Below are 23,423 nucleotides of genomic sequence, written 5' to 3' on the forward strand. Positions count from 1 at the left end.
CCAGTCTGTATAAAGCAGCTGGACAAACTTCAGCACAAGATCTCTTGAGGACATTCAGCATATGTCAAAATCTGAGGAGATCCCGGTCGCCTGCATGGTGAAGAAAGAGGGACGTGACTTTGTGTTGACACTGAACACTAAAGACTTTTCTCCAGAAGAACTGTCAGTCAAACAGGTGGGAAGAAAGCTGCAGGTCAGTGGAAAGACAGAGAAGAAGCAGGAGGATGGGAAAGGCTGGTACTCTTACAGAATCCAAGAGTTCAGACGTGTGTTTGATCTGCCTGAAGGAGTGAATCCTGAGACAGTGAGCTGCTTCATGACTGATGGAAAGCTCTACATACAGACATCTGAAGCACCTGAGAGGATGAAGATCATTGACTGCAGTGAAACTGAACACAACACAGACAGAGACTGAAAACATTCACAACAACACCACTGAAGACTGAACCTAAGTTTAAATACAAAAATATGCAAATGAGAAACAAAGATAATTCTGTGCAGTTACCACAATTGTTGCAAAATAAAAGTACCTATTGTGAGATTCCGTCTTGTTTTGTGCTTTTTAATATATTTCAAATTGTATACAAACATTTCTGGCCAGCTGTATTGCCAGAAATACAATAACAAACGTTGACTGTAAAGTTAAACAATACTACATGTATTATATGTGGTTTGAAAACATAAAAATAAACCTTTCAATCAGTGCGATGAACACTTTTTTAAGGAATGAATGCTCAGTGCTCGCAAAAAAAATCCAGTTTTTTACCATGGCTGGGCAGAACAAACCCAACTGCTGGGTTAAATGATCTATAAATTCTGTATTTTAAGGAGGTTTAAAAGAGTGTTTTATGGTTTCAAAACAGTAACAGTGATTTATATGTGACCCTGGATCATAAAACCAGTCTTAAGTAGCAAGGGAACATTTTTAGTAAAAGCCAAAAATACATTGTGTGTGTCAAAATTATAGATTTGTCTGGATGGCCTGCTACAGTGCCTCGGATTAACTTCAAAGGCGATTTTCTCAATATTTAGATTTTTTGCTCCCTTTACTTCCAGAGTTTTACACTCTTGTATTTCCACCAGATATTATCTTAACAACCCATATATCAATAAAAAGCTTAACTATTCAGCTTTAAGTTGATGTAAAAATCTCAATTTCTGGTCACTTTATTAGGTTTTACACGGGACAGTCTTTGATGGAGAACAGTGGCCATTACAGTCATCGATAGTGACGTGGACGAGGAACTGAAATGATCACATGCTACCGCGTCATACAGGTAGCCTTCTATAAAGCCCAGGGGCTTCTAACTTTAAACAAGAGAAAGCAGCTCAGCAGTAAACAACTTCAAGGGAACTAGAGCGTTTAAACGTGGAAACTGCGTTTTCCTAAATAAACAAAATGAACCTATTTGTTATGAACTGTGACGGAGAACCCAATTGCAGGCAGCAAAACGGGGATGAAGGGGTTAACAAGGACTTTAATAATATAAAACAGAAAACAAAAACCCACGAGGGGGTATCAAGACAGTACACAATAACTTACACCATAAACTGAAAACTAAACACTCAACTGGAACTCAACTATAAAGACTAAACAAACACTCACAAAGACTAGCATAAACTTCAAAGATTCTGACACGACAAGGCTTAGGACAGGGTAACAAGTACAACGAACCAGCACAAGACAATGAACACGAGGATGTTTTAAAGGGAGACAGACAAAGGATAATTAACAAGGGCCAGGTGCGGGTACTGAAACACTCAGGGAAGGTTAACGAGGAAACGAGATGGCGGGAAACACTGCTGAGACACGAGAAAGCACATGGCTTTCTCACACAAAACCTAAGGCTATGCCATGACTCCGCTGCAAGACCAAGAATAAACATGACATGATAGCGGAATCATGACACTATTAGCTTGTCTCTTCCCGTTTCATCCTTTTAAATGTACACAGGGTAGATGGGAATCTAATGTATAAGGAATATCATTTTGGATGGATTCATAACTAATTGATTAAGAAGACATGGATCAAGTCCAGTAGTCTGAAACCAGCCACATCACACTAAATAACAATAAAAACAAGAAGTGTGCTCTAAGACTACCATTGCAGGAATATTTATTAGTAGACAGGGATTGTTACTTCATTTACAATTTATTAGTCACATACATCACTGCCCTTATGTTACTGTATTTATTATCGTTAATAGCAAACTTCAGTCGAGTTTCATTGAATTATTCTATTTAATTTATCTCATTCATTACATTATTCATTAATCATATGTATTCATTCATTTCTTTTATCATACACTTTGATTCATATTATTTGTTACATTTCATCCTTATTTTCAATATTGTTTGACCTCGTTGGGAGTTGTATTGTCTTGATATGAGTCTCCAATGGTCTCCATCTCAAGGTTCATAATAACATCAGGAGACAATATTTTCATACTGTTATCTGGCATGGTTAACAACACCTATTGAATCTGTTTCTAGTCAGACTAAGTTTGACAATCCTAGACTGAACATTACAGCACAACTGAGATGATTCAATTAATCATTTTTCAGTTTATTTAACATCACTTCGTCTCCTGCCTGCTGTTCTTCCCTTCAGCTCTTTATCTCCCTGGTAGCTATGTTTAGGTATCGACTCACAACGGAGTTGATATTCCCGGATTTAATAAATTCCTGAAGGATAGAGATCTAGTGAAACTGGACTCAAATTTATAAGATCGGCAAGCCATATTCCGCAGTGGGATCTATCACTAGCAACAAATTGTAAAAGACAAAAATTGAATATTAGTAAACAAAGATGCCAGAATTCTTTCCCTACATAACTTTAATTGTTGAAAAACATTTATAAAATAATATTTACACAGATCTATCAGCTAGCCTTTTTGTTTCAAAGGTCAGGGTTATGCAGGCAAGACACACGCAGATTTCTTCTATCATACATTTCCTTCATGAAAAACATCATGTCCTCCATTCTTTCAAATGTGAAAAGGAAGGGAGCCCGGATCTTGTCTTCATCCATTTCACCATTATAAAAAATGGTGTCAAAAAACAGATCCTTGTTATGGCCAACAAGGCATCATCCTCACTCATGCTTGTGATCTGTGGTAGGTGAACTTTCCCAGTAAATTGTGTTCGGTTCTCCTCCACCCAGTCACTGGCAAGCTGAATCCGTTTCATCACAGCAGAGTCCTATGTGCAAAAAGATAAGACATTTCAATAATAATGTCAATATTCAATTGCTGCTCAAACTCTTTTATGAAACAGGAAGGTAATTGCATAAATAAGTCAAACAATAGATAAACATATCTATGTACATACATGGATTCTCGTTGTTGGGGTGACCTCCATGACATCTGGCATAGTTGGGATGACCTCCATGAATTGGAGTGATCCGGTTGGATCACTTGTGTGTTGACAGAAACGTGACTTTAGAGAAAGTGTGCAAAAACAATACACTTTTTTTCCAATGTGTATTATTTATGACAAATTACCTGCATACAGAGGAATGCTCATAATGCATATCTTTATTCAAAGTGTAGTTATCAATATCTTACCTTGGCAGAGGAACAGCTTGTAATAACTGATGGCACCACCACCTCATGATTGCAGGCATATCAGACTAATAGATGCCAAGTGAAAATCTTAGTCATTAAATTTGGAATCACTTTTGTAGTTCATTTTGGTGATCAAATAACTAGAAATGGATAAATATTCCACAGTCAGTCCCTCGAAGCTGAAGTGGTGCACCCTGTTAATTAAGAGTGGACGTACAGTGGGCTATATAGTGTATTCTGAATATATTATAGGATGACATTTCACTGCTAATGATAATGGTTTAGATGCCAAGTTAAAAGCTGTAGCTCAAAGTCACTCAGGAAGGACATAGTCCAAATACAAGGTGAAATATGATTTGCTAAGTTTCTAAAACAAATCAATACACGCAATTATTACAACAATAAATCTGGAGCAGTCACATGTAAGAAGACAAGTTTAACATGCTATATTATACCATGGTCAGTCTCAACACTGGATTCTTATTAGCTGGAAGGTGTTGTGCATTTAAACAGTTTACTGCACAAGTAATTCCAGTCTAGTTGGCATAGACACATCATATTTCCAAAATCAATGACAGTTTTCTCTATTAATGGTGGCATGACCATGATAATCCATGCCTGTTTTCACATATGTGTGCTTCATTTCGGGTGCTTTTTCATCTCCATGTCATGCATTCAAATAATTCCCCACAGATTAACGTGACATGTAACGTTAGTTAGGTTCTTGGGTTTTTGACGCTAACGTTAAACTATGCACGATTGCATTTTCAGGGACTCAAAAATAGCTAAGAAAACATTTGCACACAACTAAAAGTATTTTTTATCTTTAAAGATCCTTTATCGCATACTCCCACTACCTCCAACTGTCTCTGACTCTCCGCCATCTTCCCATGTGGGGCTCATCAAGTGCTGCACAGCGGTGTAGTTCGAGGCTGAAGCTCCTCCTCGCTGGACGTCTAGAGAGGAGGAGCTACAAGAAAGCTCTGCAGCGAGTAGCCTCTCCATATATCCGGTGATGATCAATGTCATTGAAGTTTCTGAGAGACACAATTTTGAAGTAGGTGCTTTAGTTTAACTGTAAGAGATCACAGATGTCTGAGAGTATTTATCAGAATGAGGGTCAACCTGAGACTCTGGACAGAGGAAAGAGAGAAGAGAAGACTGTGGACATCTATGAATGTTTAGATTCTGTAAGAAATACAGAGAGACAGCAAGCGCTTCAACACACAGGTACTGACATTCATTCATCACTTGATTTATTATATCCACTTATTTACATTATGTGATGTTTTTTCTTCCTGCTGTGTATCTTTTGGGATGTTTTTAAGAAAACAAAAAGGTCAAATGGAAAAAAAAATCTTTGAAGCTCAATACTTTAGAATTCCAAGGCGACAAAATATAACATGATGTTGGTTATTTTCAGGAAGTGTTTCAGCAGAGAACAGAAGACACAGATCAGTTCAAGTGTGTTTGTGGTTGTTGTGTGTTCTTCTGTTGACTGCAGTAATGGTGCTCTGTGTGTATTTCACCACGGACAGAAACCGCTTACTAACACACAACTATGACCACTTAAAAAAACTGAGTCATGAACTCCAAGTTGCATTAGAAGGTAATTGTGTTTCTTTGTGTTTTAAAAAGATTAAAAGAGAAAGTTAAGTCTTAATAACTGATCACTTTGATGTGGATGTGAACTGATGAATGTTTTTAACAAATAAAACGTCCAAACATCACAAATGATAGTGTTTGCGTTTAGCCTAGTTTGGTAGTGATGTTGAAAATTGTGGCTGAGCTTTGCTTATTTTAGACTCATGTTTTTCCGTTCTGCACTTCTTCATTGCTCTTGTTGTTGGGGGCTGTTGCCACTCAGGTCCTCTGCATATATTAAGGGTTCAAAATTTGACTTTGAACAGAACATTACAAAAGTTTTTTGAACATAGGCCTTAGTTTAGTTTAATTCTGGACGTAACTGGACGACAGATATTTATGTAATATGTACAGTATGTATATTTAGGTAAAAAAATTGAATATGTTTTATTTTAAATAATCTTTAAATAGATTTTGGTTAAAATTTGATGATATTGTGTGTAAAATAGTTACTTGGCCCTAATCATGCAATAGTGATGCTGTGAACAACACCAATGAAAAGTACAGTTGAGATGAACAGTTCTTCTGCTGTCTGCTGTATTGACTTGGTGTATATTTCTTCTTCTTAAGAAAATGAACATTTACTTACAAACACTAGCAAACTGATAGAGGAGAAATCTCAATGTCTACTGAACACCAGATATCTGTCTGAAGAAAGAGATCTGTTAATGAATGAAAGCACGGAACTGAAGGGATGGTTCACTGAACAAGGTAATCTCGTGTTTACTCTTCCTTGAACGTTAAAAACTATTTGTATTTGTATTTACAAACATGCACCAGTCTTATAAACGATAATCTACATTTTATTAGTTTGTTCCCTGGGAAACAAATGACTTTAGCGTTGGAGCCAAATGCCTAGTGGGCAGCGCTCCTAAAATAGACACTGTGACCTGAGTTTTCTGTTCCCCTTTCTCACCCTTTACTTTCCCGTTCTCTCCTCACACTGTTCTGTCCAGAAACAGCACAAAATGCCCATAAAATATGGCCCTAAAATGAAGAAAATGACAAGTCTAAACTGTTGTTTTAACAGATCAGCGCTCTGATCACTTTAAATGGATTTACTACAACTTCAGTTTTTATTATTTTGTATCTGAATGGAAGACTTGGAGTGACAGCAGAGAAGCCTGTAAACAGAGAGGAGCAGATCTGATGATTATAAACAGCAAAGAGGAACAAGTGAGAGAGAAATATTGAATGTGGTTGTGTTTATATGCATTAGTATACATTGGTGTTTGTATATATCACTGTTCAATGATGACAGGTGATCATACAGAAGATTACAAGCAGTAAATTTTGGATTGGTCTGAGTACAGAGGAAGGCGCGTGGAAATGGGTTGATGGAACTGCAGTAACAGCAAGGCGAGAGATTATTGAAATCTTCTAAGTAATGATCAGTTACATTAAAAGTTATTAAGATTATGATCCTTTGATTTTTCAGTTACTGGATGAATGGATTCCCAAAATATTTTAGTCAAAACTGTGCTGTAACATCTTCATCATCATCTTCATCAGGATGGAGTGATTGTTTGTGTAAAGACAGATATGGCGGGATCTGTGAGAAGAGAATGTTCATCCAAAATGGAAAATTCTGACATCATTCACTCACCCGATTGCAATTTCAATCCTGGATGACTTTCTGTTTTCTGCAGAACACAAATAAAACTTTGTGAAGAACGTTTGTAATCGAACAAAGGAAGCCATTCACTTGCATTGGTTTTGTGTCCATACAACAGAAGTGAATGATGAATGGAATCTACCAACATCTTTTGTGTTCTGCGGAAGAAAGAAAGTCAAGTTTTTAAATGACAATGATGAAAGAAGTTTTATTTTTGTGTGAAATGTCCCTTTAATCGTTGTTTGTTAACTAGTCAAGTTTGTATTGTTTTACACTGACGGATGAAATCAATAATATTCATTATTTCATAATAAAAGCCCCTTCAAGGAGTGAGATGATACATTACAGAGAAAGATATTTGGACGAACGCTTGTAAACCAACAGCTCTTGGACCCAACAGGCTAACGGTAGTCGAAAGTGTTCAACAGAACAAACAAAATATAAAGTAATTTTTCCTACTATGGTGGTCAATGGGGTCCAAGAAGTGTTTGGTTGCAAGCATTCGTCCAAATATCTTTCTCTGTGTCAAACAAAGAACTGTATATGTTATGGCCGGATCATTTAATAATTACAAAAATTTTAAATATCTCGTCCACATTTTCTGTCTTTGTGATATTTGAGGTCTTACGCTGTTAGAATTATTTTAAATGTATAAAAACAATTCATTTAGACATATAAATAATTAGTTCCTTCAACGTTTAATCCTATATAATAAAATAACATACAACCATAACACTGTTATTATGTTTGTGAGGTTTGTAGTTCAGTTATTTATATGATAAGATGATGGTGGACATCTATGATAGTTCAGATTCTGTAAGAAATCATGTCGCCACCCAGTGGATGAATGTGGTACTACTTGAAAAGTTCCTAAACTTCATGACCAGTCTGTATAAAGCAGCTGGACAAACTTCAGCACCAGATCTCTGAGGACATCGAGCATATCTCAGAATCTAAGGAGATCCAGCCGGTCGCCTGCACGGTGAAGAAAGAGGGACGTGACTTTGTGTTGACACTGAACACTAAAGACTTTTCTCCAGAAGAACTGTCAGTCAAACAGGTGGGAAGAAAGCTGCAGGTCAGAGGAAAGACAGAGAAGAAGCAGGAGGATGGGAAAGGCTGGTACTCTTACAGAATCCAAGAGTTCGGACGTGTGTTTGATCTGCCTGAAGGAGTGAATCCTGAGACAGTGAGCTGCTTCATGACTGATGGAAAGCTCTACATACAGACATCTGAAGCACCTGAGAGGATGAAGATCATTGACTTCAGTGAAACTGAACACAACACAGACAGAGACTGAAAACATTCACAACAACACCACTGAAGACTGATCAGTCATCTGAAAAACTCTGAGCAGAAGTTCAACTGAACAGATTTGAACTGTGCTGCAGTTTAGCTGACGAACTTGAGGTTTATATACAAAGATATGCAAATGAGAAACAAAGATAATTTTGTGCAGTGTTGAACAATTCCTCAATGTTCTGCGTGTTCAGAATTGGAGAGAGGCCAGTCAAAGTAAAATCTTGAAGTTTATTGATCAGAAGATTCAAAAATACAACAGCTGCTGGGTGGGTAGCCTCAAACGCACACGTCTCACACAAAGAAGCGACGTCTTACAAAGGACCCACCCCGAAGAACAATTTTACATGGTATTTATAATCCTTCTGGTGTCTTTTATTAGCTCGAGAAGCTAATGTCCTTTCGCTGATGTGAAATCCTGGGAACACGTCCAATCCGCTTCCTCTCCTTTGTTCTGACACTGCTTGTCCCGACTATTTGTGGAGACCCCATACCTCACCAAATTTCGACGAGCTCTGCGTAATCTGATCTTTACACACACACACATATTATTTTGGTACAGAAAGTTCACTCCAAATAAGTCCTTTGGTTACCTCACACACTTGTTATATTTCTAACATATTATGCACAGTTAATGATCAATAATGAAATCATAAAGCATATTAAATGTAAAAGCACGTTTAAACCATAATAAAAATCACAATAAAAATCCTCCAGCAGTTACCACAATTGTTGCAAAATAAAAGTGCCTATTGTGAGATTCCGTCTTGTTTTGTGCTTTTTAATATATTTCAAATTGTATACAAACATTTCTGGCCAGCTGTATTGCCAGAAATACAATAACAAATGTTGACTGTAAAGTTAAACAATACTACATGTATTATATGTGGTTTGAAAACATAAAAATAAACCTTTCAATCAGTGCGATGAACACTTTTTTAAGGAATGAATGCTCAGTGCTCGCAAAAAAAATCCAGTTTTTTACCATGGCTGGGCAGAACAAACCCAACTGCTGGGTTAAACGATCTATACATTCTGTATTTTAAGGAGGTTTAAAAGAGTGTTTTATGGTTTCAAAACAGTGATAGTGATTTATATGTGACCCTGGATCATAAAACCAGTCTTAAGTAGCAAGGGAACATTTTTAGTAAAAGCCAAAAAGACATTGTGTGTGTCAAAATTATAGATTTGTCTGGATGGCCTGCTACAGTGCCTCGGATTAACTTCAAAGGCAATTTTCTCAATATTTGGATTTTTTGCACCCTTTACTTCCAGAGTTTTACACTCTTGTATTTCCACCAGATATTATCTTAACAACCCATATATCAATAAAAAGCTTAACTATTCAGCTTTAAGTTGATGTAAAAATCTCAATTTCGAAAAATTGACCCGTAAGACTGGTTTTGTTGTCCAGGGTCACATATTTTTTATAAAATGTATATACAAAATGTAAAAACTATTATTAGTGTTATTAATAATAATATTTCTTTACTTATGATCGCTTTGCAACAATGACAGTTGTCAAAAGTACTTTATACATAACATTTCATTCAATTGAAAATGCCTATAAATTATTTTTTATTTCGTAATTTTGAAATAACCACATGCACAATTGCTGTTTTTATTCATTTCTTATAATCACATTTTGTAAAATAAACTTTTAATTTGCATTTTATGTTTAGTGAATTAGTAGAAATTGTCAAAACCTGTGCCCTAAATTACAGTAAACAAGTGGAAAAACTATACGGTCTGTACACTCGTGTTTTATGGCTTCAACCATAGAGACATGTAATCTACACACGGTAAAGACAATCACTGGTATCATAGGAAAATAACATGATGACACCTTGTGCATATATTCCTAGTGCAAATAAACAACATTTGTTATGACCAGAATGGATTGTCTTGCAATCGTGTATTTGTTGAAACTACAAAAATAATACAATGCAAATGATATGCAACTTCTCATCCCATCACTGTTCTTCCTTCCTTTTAAGGTATTTCCTTTCAGCAGTGAATTGCATCCGTCTAAACAAGAACTTCAATGTGAAAGTAAAACATCTAAAGGAAATGGCATGATGTTTTGGAATCCTTCACATGGTTTGATCTGATCACATGATATTGTTGGAAACCCCATATGTGGTATTCACACATCCCTTACATGCAAGACTCCCAATGCAGAACCATTAATAAATAGCATTCATCATTATTTATAAACCTATGTTTTTCATAAAAACAATTGAATTGATCACAAACGATGTGATAAACAATGCTTTCCTTGAAACAAATGGTGTGTATGAATTTAAGGCTGTTGTTGTTGCTGTTGAGCGCTTACACAACAAGTAGGCTTCAGTTCGACAAAGCCACTTTCACTGTTATCAATCTCTGTCCTTGTACAAAGTGTACACAGTACATCTTATGCAAATCAATGCTGGTCACTTTATTGGGTTTTAAACGGGACAGTCTTTGATGGGGAACAGTGGCCATAACACAGTCATCGATAGTGACGTGGACGGGGAAACTGAAATGATCACATGCACCGCGTCATACAGGTAGCCTTCTATAAAGCCCAGGGCTTCTAACTTTAAACAAGGGAAAGCAGCTCAGCAGTAACCAACTTCAAGGGAACTAGAGCAGTGAATTTATACAGTCGTGCACTTGAAACCGGTCGTACACTTGACGGAACGCGTACTGTAAACAGCCTCTACTCGTTTGAAAATGGCGATGAAAGGTAAAACTGTTTAACTGTGTCAGTTTCGTTAGTAAATATTAGTTATGGCAAATATTATTTATAGAATAAAACAGGCTTTATTAACGTTGTCATTAATTCACTTTCGATTCTGTCGTACAGAACAAGCCGCTGTCACCGAGTGCGCGCTCCAGCTGCGCAGGTTTGGAGATGTGTTCAACTGGAAATACAAGCTTCTGGAGCTCATCGTAACACTGAAGAACTTACAAAAAGACGACAAACGCTGAGAAAGACACCACGGGAAAGACAAATGAATTGAAGAACGTCATGTAGAGAGGATTCATTCCCGACGGGTTGCGCGCTTTTCTGAACCCGGCAACAAAAACCAAAAAAAGGTGACGAAAAGGATGGAAAAAAGGACGAAAAAGACGGGGGTTGGACGGTTTCCGGGCATTTCGGTGTTTCAGAGGATTTTCGGACTATGTCGGCAAAAATGTTAGCCTATTCATTCAACGGGCTTCATGGTCGACGGCCGACATAGATTTATCCCGGACTTCCTTGTTGTTGGGACTGTCGATAAACGACGAGCTCTCTTCTTATCGTTGGGACTTAGTCTGCACGCGGGAGCTTTGAGCCTGAACTCCAGCTAAAGCTCGGAAGCCAAATAACTCATCTAGTTGACTTATTTATAAATAATGTTTAGAAAGGTGTCTTTAATATAATACACAATTATGTAACCATGCCATTTTAAGCGCAGAGGCCTGTAGCCTATTAATCTACATACTGTATCAGCTTCCTGAATGTATCTAGTGCAAAAAGCGACATCTCACTGTTAAATGCTTTTACGCGTTACAGTTAATTAAAATGCAAAATGCAAAAGTGTGTCTGCTCCTTATTACAAACATTGCTCAGGTAAATTTTGACATGAAATTGGGGGTAAAATGTTTGTAGCAAAGCTAAATGCAGTTTAAGCCAAATGTAGCCCAATTGTCTGTGCTAATAATACTATGAAAATAATACAGTAATTTATAAATATTTTCACATTTTTGTAGGCCTGCATGTCATGTTTACGAAAACCGATATGGAAATTTTGGCCGATAAGGGTACTTCTTGAACATAGGAAGCCGATACCGAAGCTAAATAATATAACATTTTCTTACACTGAAAATATTTTTTCTCTCCTGAAAATCATGGACCAAGCCTACTTTAAACTACTGTGATTAAAGATTCTTTAATTCTTCTTTTAAACTTTTCTGGTAAAATTTTTATTTAGTAAACAAATTAAAGATGTTCTTCCAGAGCAACCAAGCAAGGTGTTCTAAAAAAGCCACAAGTCTACAGGTCTCAAGACAGAAAGCATTCATACACCAGTCGGTTTCAAACAATATGCTATAATTTTCACATTCATTAATATCAACAAACGACATCAACGACGTTTTGCTAATAGCGGTATTGAATGATCATGACAAACACCGTACTGTACTGGATTTTAACTGTGAGTAAAATGCAGATGAAGTGGTTCAACTAGAGGAAATTATTCATAATTTATTGGCTATAATATATATGCCTAAATTGAATTATCGTCCGATATAACAAAAAAATTCAGTTTATCGTCCGATAATTGATCATGCATCCCTAATAAAAAGCACTGCCTGCATTATTAATATTACAATCTGAGCACTAAACTTTACCTCAAATTAAGCTGAAATGAAAAAAAACGAGGACAATTTATATTCAATATCCCTTTCAGGCACTTAAAGATATTCCTTTATTATATGGTAAAAAGCAGATGTACAAATCAGGGCATCCATTTTACACCATCTCTACATTGACAGCTCGACAAGCATCTTTAAATGAACCATGTCAAACAGGAATATCCCTCCATTTACTTCACTCAAGCTCTTGAAGGACAGGAGACAAGCAATCGACACCTTACATGGCAAAACATGATAGACGATTCGGAGAACTATTGAGCTAATAGCTGAAGAACAAAATAAAAACGATTAAAATAAATGTACACAAACTGAAAATGAAAGCAGAAAGTACAGACTACGCCAAAAGCAAAACAGATGTAAAAGGTATGCAGTGTTCACTAAATGAAAGGTCTCGGTGTAGCCTTTCAGGATGTAAGGGCACTGCAAGCTCTACTAGTGTTTGACTGGCCATTCTTGTGAAATGAATGTCATTTGTGAGGCAACTCAAGTCCAGAAATTTGGATTGTTTGTGTTCAGTGTGTCCTCGACCTGTGGTGTAGTACAGCATTAAGCCACATATTGTCACAATATACTAATAAGTAGATGTGAGTCTATAGCTTTGGCCACACTGGAATCTTGTACTAGATATTCTGATCACTTAAAAAAAAAGGAAAAGGCTGTAAGTACTCAATCAATGATTTTAAATTACAGTCATTCTACAGACGATGAAGTAAATCATCAAACTAAAGTTTTTTAACCAGAACATTAGCACACATGAGATTTTCTTTAAGCAATCTTAAAGGACTTTTGGAAAGAAGATTTGCATGGAAACATATCTTTATAGCACTAGAGAAAAACAGATCCTTTCAGAATTTCAGGATTGTGAAATTATTTATTTTCCTGCAACTCAAAATCTTCCCCATATCAGGTTGCAGAACTGCAAACATTTTCTACTGAAACAGGATCGTTTCATTTCTAATCCCTGCCAGTGAGGAGCCACAGATCATCATGCCTGGATACTCTGAAGTAGTGGCTGTTCTTTTCAATACATGGAGATTATTGTTAAATTATGGATTAAGATTAGATTCATGGCCTTAATTACTTCAACACCTTCTTTTTGTTCTTACATGATCTCGGTTTATGATCTAAGTTCATGAACTACAAGAAGCCTCACAGTGAATTGCAATCATGTTGCAACTATTGGCCATTGAATAGAGACAGGGTAACATCTTTGTGAGGGTCAGAGAGAGATCCGTGACTATGAGAAAAAAACTGTCCCTTCTATCGTATAATCATCCTTATCTCCTTCATAAACTGTATTTCCATCATAACCATCACCAATATAAGTCTGAATCAACCAAGCTTGAGACCAGTGGTCCGAGTCCAATGCTATGAGCACAAAGTCAAGTCCATTTCTCGCTATCCTGGAGGTTCATTTGGTGAAAGCAGCAACTACCGCCCACAGAAGCTCGTTGGCGCCCGATTTGGCAGCCTCCGCCTCGGGATCAAGATCTAGAAGCAACCGCACCCTCTTCATGGCCAGATCATACTGGTCATCCAGCAGAGGAGCAAAGGCGTTCTCTAGAACATCAGAGGAATGTGCCAGAAAAAGTAGCGCTAGCATGCGCTTATCCATTCGTTGGGGCTCGTTGACCCATTTCTCCAGGATGGACTCCTGGACCTTGCGAACCAGCCGCTGCTTGACTGTGTTGTTGGTGAGCGGGTGGGTAGTCATATCAAAAAGCAGGAAGTTTTGTTTCTCAGTGGTGAGGACGCCTTTTTCCACCAGGTTCTTAGCCAAGCGCTCGCGCACGTTTCGCAACTGGTAGTGCAGCTTTAACGGATTCCAAGTTTCACCTAAAGAACACGAGAGAAGCTTTAATTTTTTTTTTGCTTTCTGGTTTTATTATATACAATTCATCGATTCGGACTATAAAAATTACCTAAAAAAAAAATGCACCTACGTTTTAAGACCCATTTCAAATAAAAACCCACGCCCCATTTTTTCACTTGAAAGAGTTATATGACAACATTAAAATAAGATGAGAACCGCATATCACGGTGACTCGATAAATAAAACATACACCTACAATACAGCTGCCCAAAAAATTTAACCACAACTCACCACTTAGCAACTCGATCCAGCTCTGAACCGTCTCTGGAGGCTGGGTCTCTTTAATATGCTTTAACGCCTCATCCAACATCATGTCTCCGGTAGGAGCATCGGATTTACATAGAATCTAGTCATCAAACATAAATATTTAAGATAAACTGTACAGTGTTAGGACAGTCACCAAACTTCACAAATGTACACACCTTTCTTGACAACAGGCTTTTCCTCCTCATTCCTGATGCTTCCAATTGCAGGCGTCCACGTAAGGCCAACTCGATCAGCATGCAACCCCGAAGCCCAGATGAGATGCAGTCGTTCCAGAATGATGTATAACCCTAGCCAAATAATGAGCAAATCATTATTCTGGTCCTGCGATTTTAATAAAATATAAGCACGAACATGATAAATATTATACAATTACAATAACATTCACAGAATATTACTCAATTGTCTCATGTATTTTTACATTTCCATTACCAAAGACAATTCCATTTGTGTGCACACTTGACAGTAAAGCTTACTAATTGTGAATCATATAACAAGTTAATTTAACAGATTTACGTAAGGATTAGAAATAATATTAATCTGAAATATGACGGAAACAAGATGATAAAAAAAATACAAACCTCTTGAATTATTTTTCTATTGTATAGAGATCCATGTTACAGATTTGAGCTCAAGAATAAATATTGGAAGATAAAATACAGATTCGAGATATTTTTGTTTCTCAACATTTACACCCTAAAGATTCGGGCATGATTGACTATTAAACTGGTCAAACATCAGCAGGGTTCGGACTAACATGCAACTTGCTCTGTTTGATATTTTCTTTGGGATGAGTTTGGTCTACTCTTACATTATCTATATTAACGATCAGACACATTGAAAGCGCTAACCGCATTAGACACCCCTGCATTTAACTTCTGCTACACTAAAAGCTGCGGCTAGGATCCATTTAACAGGTTTGACAGTCAGTAAACGCTGAAGGGTTTTATGAACAGTTGTTCTCAATCTGCTGTATTACAGGATTTATCTAGTCCTCGTGTTACCCGCCGCTTCCAGGCTACCATTTGACCAACAAACAAAGCCAAAAAGTCACGTCAAACCTCTCGATCCTTCAGTCCGAGGAGCAACACCTCTTCCATTAACGTCAGTCGAGTTTCTTTGGAGTCTCCCTTGTCTTCGTCTTCCTCTTCGCCGCGGCGAGAGTCGTAATCATCGTCTTCCGAGCTCCTCTCCTTATCAGCGGCGGCGTTACGCGAGGCCTCGGTTCGTCTCTGCACTAGGCCCGAGTTTCTCTGCGTTAGGGACGTCATTGTTTCCGGAAGCCTTAAAACACTCGCGTGTTTAACAGTCCTTTAATTATACATCAGTCGGTACGACAATGACAATATGCAAGCTATTCTCCGACACTATAACGGTTTCATTAATATACTTTGCGTTGACGTGGATGTTTACATGCATCCGGGACGTTCCTACTCTTATTTCCTCATTCAATATGGCGGACGTTGGTGACGCAAGCACGCATAAGCGCCAACGTCAACATCGCACGTCTGTACACGGCAATGTAGGCTAAAGAGTTTATTTTAAAAAACAGATTACGCTTTTCAAAAATGTTTATGTTGTTTTTGTGTTAGTTAGCAGTATCTTCTTGAGTTGTTATTACTTGACGAAAACAACCCCACTACACTTTGATTGATATTGGAATGCACAATAAAAACATGATTTAAAACATGAAGTTTGGCATCTGTTATGGCAAAATAAACCAACATTTATAAATTGCATCCTTTAGATCGTCCTAAACTGTTAAAATGATATTGAATATGTTATGTATGTAAAATCATACAAACCTCATTACAAAAACGACCAAATTGCAACTTAGTGAAAATAAACACATCTGAGATGCAAATGCGCAGAACTATACTGTTGTTCTGCTAAATGTGTTTTCGATTAAGTTAATGCATGCCGTTAATATTTCATGAAACGCGTTTGTGACAGTTTTCACCGTAGTGGGCGTGGCGAAATGAAGAGGGGGCGTGGATTGCAGCAGTAATGAGATATAATATTCGCTATTAAGTATTCATATCTGACGCTCCAGCACCTTGCGTAGGATTCACATCAAATAACTGCTTAAAGTACACTGCACATGACACGGAAATACTTGTATTAGTGTCTTGCTCCAATACAGTTTAAACGGTCTTGCTTTTTAGATTTTAATTCAATTTAGAAGATAGCGGCACGATTGCATTGGCTTTCTGACATGGAAGATGCGCAGAAAAGTAAGTTCATCATTTTTATTTTTGAAATGCATTTACATTTGCAAGAAATAATGAATTTGCAAAGTAGAACACAACGTCTTTTTGTTCCTGGAAGGAAATGAGGTTACTTCATTTTGCGTGGGTTGTGGGCATCAGATCCTGGATCGGTTTATCCTGCGGGTATCTCCTGATCTGGAGTGGCACGCCGGGTGTCTGAGATGCGCGCAATGCCATCAGTATCTTGACGAGTCCTGCACCTGCTTCATCAGAGACGGAAAAACCTTCTGCAAAGAGCATAGTAGGTGCGTGCCTCTGTTTAAAATGAATTAACGTGCATCACACATTCATAGTCTCGTTATCATGTCCCTTTACATTAGTCTGTAGTACTGTATTGCAGCTTATAGCTGCTCAGTTTGTTACTGTTTTGTCTAGATGTTTGTAAACATCTAAAAATTTAGTTTAACTTTGTGTTCCTGATATACTGTACAGTATAGTTTAGGAGAGAAACCTTAATATTTTGTATACAAACATTGCAAGTTGGATAGAGAAAACATTGGGAGGTATATTGGTAGGTCAAAAATATTATTCGTGATTGAATAGTACTGAAAACATTACAGTACTTGACAAGTAACCTTCTTAAGGGCACAGTAACATAAGTTAGAAATAAATAATTTTGGTATGACATGATCATTATATAAAGGAATATTTAAAGAATTTGATGAGACAATTATGTCAATATGTTACATTGCAAATGTACATGTAATGTAATAACGTCAAACATTTGATATCAATTCTGTTCACTCTGTTTGTTTCAAGTTGTTACCTTTTATCGTCTTTCAGATTATGTCCCCGTAAATGTGCGAAATGCTGCAAAGTCTTCAACAGAAATGAGTATGTTATGCGAACACGAGTAGACATTTATCACACTGAGTGTTTTCGATGTGAGAGCTGTGATCGCCAGTTACTCCCCGGAGATGAGTATGTTCTGTGGGAGGGTCGACCGCTCTGTACGGAACATCACGAGTTCTTCCACCGACTGACTTCAAATGATTTACATTACAAAACACAGGACACTGATGTGTTCGGTAAGTCTGGGGACTAAAGAGATCATCTTGAGGTATGGATATTTTGTCGCTGGGTTAAAGTACACATGTCTATCGCAGAAAACAGCAAACCCACATCACAGTCCAGTTGTCCATGGTCATCAGCGCAGAGGAGGTCAGAGAGAGCCACCCGTGTGAGAACGGTTCTCAGCGAGTCCCAGCTCCGCATGCTGCAGACCTGTTACAGTGCTAACTCCAGACCTGATGCCCTCATGAAGGAGCAGCTGGTGGAAATGACGGGCCTCAGTCCCCGGGTCATTCGGGTTTGGTTCCAAAACAAGCGATGCAAGGACAAGAAAATAAGTCTTATGATGAGGCACACGCAGAAGCAGCGCGAAGGCCATCCAGTAAATGTATTTCTTTCTTGACCCAAGACAGCCTATTTTTATTAAAATGTGAAATATATGAAAACGCGAAGTGAACATTTAACTATTTCAAGTCTCAAACCTAAGCCTGGTTTATTATTTCATCTTTTAGGATGTTTCTATGGAGCCGATTTTGGGTGCTAGTCCAGAAAGTCAAGACAATGACATGTTGGGAAACCCATCGTGGAATCTCCTGACCAACTTCATTCTGCAAAAGCAGAGCTCATTCCATCATGTGGTAAATATAGAGACAAAAATTATGGTTTGCCTTTAATGCATAACTTATCTAACTTTTAGATCATTTTGTGCTGTTGCTCATTTGTTTTGATTTGGTTTCCAGCTTTCTTTATCGAAGGAAGTTCCCCGTTCTGGCGCAGGTGAAGTTGTGTCAATATCAACTCAGTTACCAGACACACCCAGCAGTCTTACTGCAAGTCCCACAGGGATCAACGAGTAAACAGTATTTACGAACAGAGCAAAACTGTGAGTTCACCCATTTCCAACATAAACACAGCCACTGGATGACTTTAAACACTGTGAAAATAAAATGTGCCAAACATCATTTTCATACAGTAATACGAGGAGAATAATATATGTGCACTTATTATGATCTATTTCTGCATTTCTGCCTGGTCTCAACAATATTATGTATTTTTACTCATTTTAGCATATCGCAGCTGTCCTTCTGTAATCTCCATATTTTGTGATATTATTTTACCATAAATCCTTATTATTAGTCACACTGTAAATGTGTTTGCTGTAGTTATGACTATATTATATATATTTATATTTTTCTGTAAGGATAAAGACTTGTTAATGTTTAATGATCTTTGAACAAAGTAAATGACATAAATGTAATTCTACAGTAAGTTACCGGCAAACTGCTGCACCCTTTATGTTTGTCACTGGGTTTTGTTAAAACCAATAAAAAGTAATAAAAGTGCTTATCAACTTTGACAAAAAAGTATTTAATCATTGAAAAAGGACAATGTTTTTAAATTTCCTAAACAACAGCGAATTTGGACATACCAGAAGAACAGTGATGATATTTTAAACCTTGTGTGGTGTTGCGTTTCTTTATACTTATAAAATAAACTATGAATCTGTTTTAAACGCATTTCTTGGATATCATAGAAAATGTATTGTTCTATAATTTATTTATTTATTGAGTTGTCATTTGTTGCCATATTTTAAATCTCTGATGTTTTGTTGTTCGGTTTTCAATAAAAAAGTACTAATTTCTTTTGCTAGATGTCTCTCGTCCTGTCTTGATTTTCTTTCTTGCACTAAACATCTATAGGGCCAGATTTACTTAACAGTGCAAAATAGCGCAAGAGCGCAATTTAAAAAAAAGCGAAGATGAGAGTGGAAATTTCTGTGAGTTATTTACTTAAAAGTCCCACATTAGAACACACAGGAGCAATATCTCATTTCCATCATGACCAATGAAATCTACCCAGAGCAGCGCACATTAGTGCAGGGTTTAAGACTTGCTTTTTTAGGCGTTAAAAAGGCCGCAAATATTCTTTTAAATACTCCCCTACTATAAAGTTTGCGTCTGAAGAGGAAACTCGGTTGGAAACTCCTACAAATGCATATGCAATAAGATAAGTCAGCGTGTCTTTAAACACCACAACATTGGACCCTATTGAGTTCCATTGTCCAAACAAAACAAAACACAAAAAATCTTCTTTTGTGTTCCAGAATAGAGTCATATACAGGGTTTGAATGACAATAGGGTTTATAAATGATGACAGAATTAAAATTTTTGTGTTGACTATTACTTTAAGATCCAATTGGCAATATTATATTATTATACATTGACTATATAGTCCCCTTAAAGGAATTGTTCACTTTCAACATACATTGACCTATTCCACGTAATTACGTATTACGTGAAGTCGTGAGCTTGCTTTGCAAAACAAATTTGTTTTTTTAAAGCATATACGTTATAATTTTTGCCCGATCGTTTTGCTAGAATAAGACCCTTATTCATCGTCTGGTATCGTTTAAAGCCCTTTGAAGCTGCACTGAAACTGTCATTTTGACCTTCAACCGTTTGGAGTCTATTGAAGTCCACTATATGGAGAATAATCCTGGAATGTTTTCATCAAAAACCTTCATTTCTTTTCGACCAAAGAAAATTATACATAAAAATCTTGGCTGACAACAGGGTTGAGTAAATGATCATGAAAACGTATGTTGAACGTTAACAATTCCTTGAATCTCTTTCACTTAACACCCAGTATAGGCATGCTGGCCTACTGTAAACATACAAAACACATTCTCTGACCATTAACTGTAGTTTGCCCTTTGTAGCCCTTATCAAGGCCCCGAGAGCGTTTAATCTGCATTCTAAACAAAGATTAAACTCAAAGAGATGGAATAATTCCACCCACCACCACTAATCAGATTCAGATAAATAGAAATAATAGTAATTTCAAATGTTATCATGTTGCCTAACTTTACCTGCCACACATGCCTATGAATCACAAAGGGAGCAGATAACACATGAAAGTAATTTCAGATAATATTTTGGTTGATTTTAAATGCAACTTCAAAGGAGTGATATCAAGAACATGTGCATTGGTGGAATTGTCAAATGAGCTGAACAATTTCCCAGAAATCTGTGTTCCGTGTACTTGTACCAGTTAGCATGTAAGTCTGTAGTGAATTGTTCTATTGGACCGGCACAAAGGATCCTTTAATGTTGGATGCATGTTTTGAACTGTCAATCACACAGCATATAATCTAAACAATGCCTCCACTAATTGTCCTCATTTCTCGTCTGTTGACCAGCGTTGAAATGAAAAGATCTTGTTAAGAGATGATGCTTTATATCCTTGGTCTGGGCTCTCAGCCTTTTGTGCTCTAGATCAAATAATGAAAGAGGTGCTGCACTTCAACGAAGCAATTCATCCCGGCAGAAAGAGATGAATTAATGGAGAAAATCTCTGCTTTTTGCTCTCAGTGCTTTTATCTGTGCCCCTGCCTGTTTTTATGTCAAGTTGCTAAAAAGAGTGTGAAATATCAAGCCTCCACCGTATTATCCACGTCTTTGAGAAGGTTTCATTAAAATGCTAATTTAGTGAATGTGTCGTAACAAGAAAAGTACATCTGCTGTTAGCATGGCATGGGTTGAAACACCAACCAATCATTTAGATTTGGTTTTAGAATGTGCTCTTTGCATGCATGACTTCCGTGATTCCCAGGAAGAACACTATAGGTTGTTTCTGGTTGGGGAGAGCAGAGAGAAATGGAAAAATAAGAAATGGTTCAATTTAGCAGATGGGCAATTCTGTGAAAATATCAAACTTACCATGAAAAAAATGTGTTTTTACCACAGTTCTTGCTATGGTCACAGCACAGATATTACCATTTGGTGGTACAAATAGCCTAGAACTATCTCTCTTCATATTTGTAACGCGTTTGGTTTATTTTTAGTGCATGATATTTCATAGTCAAGTAAGTGCCATTGTCTGCCAGTGTCAGGATTGTCACATCCATAACGCTACATATTCCACATAAATGGACACATGAAAATTTAAATAAAGTAACCATTTTATGTTCTATAAAGAGGCATCTTCTCCATTCATTGGGTGTTATTGCCAGGATTGTGTATTTAATTTTTTTACAGAAATTCTACAAAGTTTGTCGTCTCCCAAAGACTGCATTCTTTTTTGTCACATCCATAACGCATGTTCATTTCTCTTTTTTTAAAATAGATTTGTTCACAGACTGACATTTTTTTATGTTTTGACTCTATGAACAAGGATATAGTAAAATATAAACATGGTTCAATATATTCGTAACACATTCATTCTCTTAGCATTTTTATGTCACGTCCATAACGCGAAATGACACATCGGCATAACGTTGGAAGTGCCCAGATGCTGTACATTGCGGCACACAGCAGTGGTATATAGATGTGCATTTGTACCGTATTTTAATTTTATAACAGATTTTTAACTTATGAAACTATCTTTTCAAACGAACTGAACTGAAATATATGAAATAATGTTTTTATAATTTGATATAATAATTGATTGCGATATAACTCCACCATTGTCTGTCAGTGAGAAATAGAAGACCACAAAAGATGAACATATCTTAATGTCCTTTATGTAAAAGATTAATAAACATTTAGTGGTTTTTAACCACACATAACTTTCTTATAGTTCTCACACGCTGTTTAATATTGCTTTATTACTACAATATTCATACTTATGTCTGTGGCTGAAGCGATATCTGAAGTGGTTGGTTCAGTATATAATGCATATTAAACTTTACAATAAGAAGAGGTTGAGTTCTGGGATCAGATACAGCAATAAAACAGAGAGAATAATGAAACCAAGAGAAACTGTAAGCTTATTTCATTTCAACAATTTCAAAATCATGTATGACTAATTATGTCTGTGATGAAAAAAAGAGAAAAGTCCTTTCATGCTCCTGTTACTCATAAATAAAAAAGTACCATTCCAAAAACCCATAGGAAGTTCCATATGGAACCTATATTGACTGTAAAAAACTGGGTTATTTTAAACACAGCTTGGGCAAAAAGAGACAAACACAACTTTTAAAAACCTCTTCTGTGTTGTTCCAACCAAAAGTATACTGGGTTGCTTTAACTAAATTTTGGGTCAAATATAAACATTTTCATGAGTGGTTTCCCCCAGCCTCTAGGTTTTTCCCTTTTTTACCCAATGCTGTGTGTTCAAAATACTACTTCTTATCATACAGCAAGCTTTTTCCTTCAATGGTAAGTGAATTGTATACTAAAACTCTTTGTGGATGCACTATATTTTGAAGCATTCATCCTTGGTATAATCAAATCGGAGTGCATTAACTTATTTTCTCTATTTCTCATTTGTTGGATCAGTGGGTGAATGAAAGAAAAAGATCTTGTCTGAAGATGCTTCTTTATACGTGTGCACTGAGCTCTTAACCCGCACACAGGCACCTTTGTGCTCTTGATCAAATAATGAAAGAGATGCTGCACTTCAACAGGCCAATTCATCCCGGCAGAAAGAAACACATTACTGGATCAAATATCTGTTTTTTGCTCTCGCAGCTTTCA

At 36.9% G+C, this 23,423-nt stretch overlaps 4 protein-coding genes across 4 annotated transcripts; 3 read left to right on the plus strand and 1 right to left on the minus strand.

The window, feature by feature from the left end:
* The first annotated feature begins 4,533 nt into the window (after positions 1 to 4,533).
* LOC306889854 (asialoglycoprotein receptor 1-like) lies at positions 4,534 to 7,556 on the plus strand. Its single transcript, XM_079449194.1, has 6 exons — positions 4,534 to 4,796; positions 4,990 to 5,175; positions 5,781 to 5,921; positions 6,241 to 6,386; positions 6,472 to 6,569; positions 6,649 to 7,556. The coding sequence occupies exons 1-6, from the start codon at positions 4,658 to 4,660 to the stop codon at positions 6,800 to 6,802; spliced, it is 864 nt and encodes a 287-aa protein (XP_079305320.1). The 5' UTR covers positions 4,534 to 4,657; the 3' UTR covers positions 6,803 to 7,556.
* Positions 7,557 to 10,842: 3,286 nt separating this feature from the next.
* Positions 10,843 to 11,682, plus strand: pmaip1 (phorbol-12-myristate-13-acetate-induced protein 1; the record flags this gene model as incomplete). The annotated part of the gene is made up of 2 exons (XM_079447818.1): positions 10,843 to 10,855; positions 10,976 to 11,682. 2 exons carry the CDS (start codon positions 10,843 to 10,845, stop codon positions 11,098 to 11,100), a joined length of 138 nt encoding a protein of 45 aa, XP_079303944.1. The 3' UTR covers positions 11,101 to 11,682.
* A 376-nt stretch (positions 11,683 to 12,058) lies between these two features.
* golph3b (golgi phosphoprotein 3b) lies at positions 12,059 to 16,181 on the minus strand. The gene is made up of 4 exons (XM_079448975.1): positions 15,727 to 16,181; positions 14,824 to 14,955; positions 14,633 to 14,747; positions 12,059 to 14,364 (listed from the first exon to the last, which is right to left on the minus strand). Exons 1-4 carry the CDS (start codon positions 15,934 to 15,936, stop codon positions 13,940 to 13,942), a joined length of 882 nt encoding a protein of 293 aa, XP_079305101.1. The 5' UTR covers positions 15,937 to 16,181; the 3' UTR covers positions 12,059 to 13,939.
* A 699-nt stretch (positions 16,182 to 16,880) lies between these two features.
* On the plus strand, positions 16,881 to 18,803 carry isl1b (ISL LIM homeobox 1b; the record flags this gene model as incomplete). The annotated part of the gene is made up of 7 exons (XM_079447819.1): positions 16,881 to 16,899; positions 16,994 to 17,176; positions 17,719 to 17,729; positions 17,840 to 17,963; positions 18,042 to 18,328; positions 18,459 to 18,584; positions 18,687 to 18,803. 7 exons carry the CDS (start codon positions 16,881 to 16,883, stop codon positions 18,801 to 18,803), a joined length of 867 nt encoding a protein of 288 aa, XP_079303945.1.
* Between the last annotated feature and the right edge of the window lie 4,620 nt (positions 18,804 to 23,423).

Source organism: Barbatula barbatula (assembly GCF_947034865.1).
Source record: "Barbatula barbatula genome assembly, chromosome: 24".
In the NCBI taxonomy this organism is placed as follows: Eukaryota; Metazoa; Chordata; class Actinopteri; order Cypriniformes; family Nemacheilidae; genus Barbatula; species Barbatula barbatula.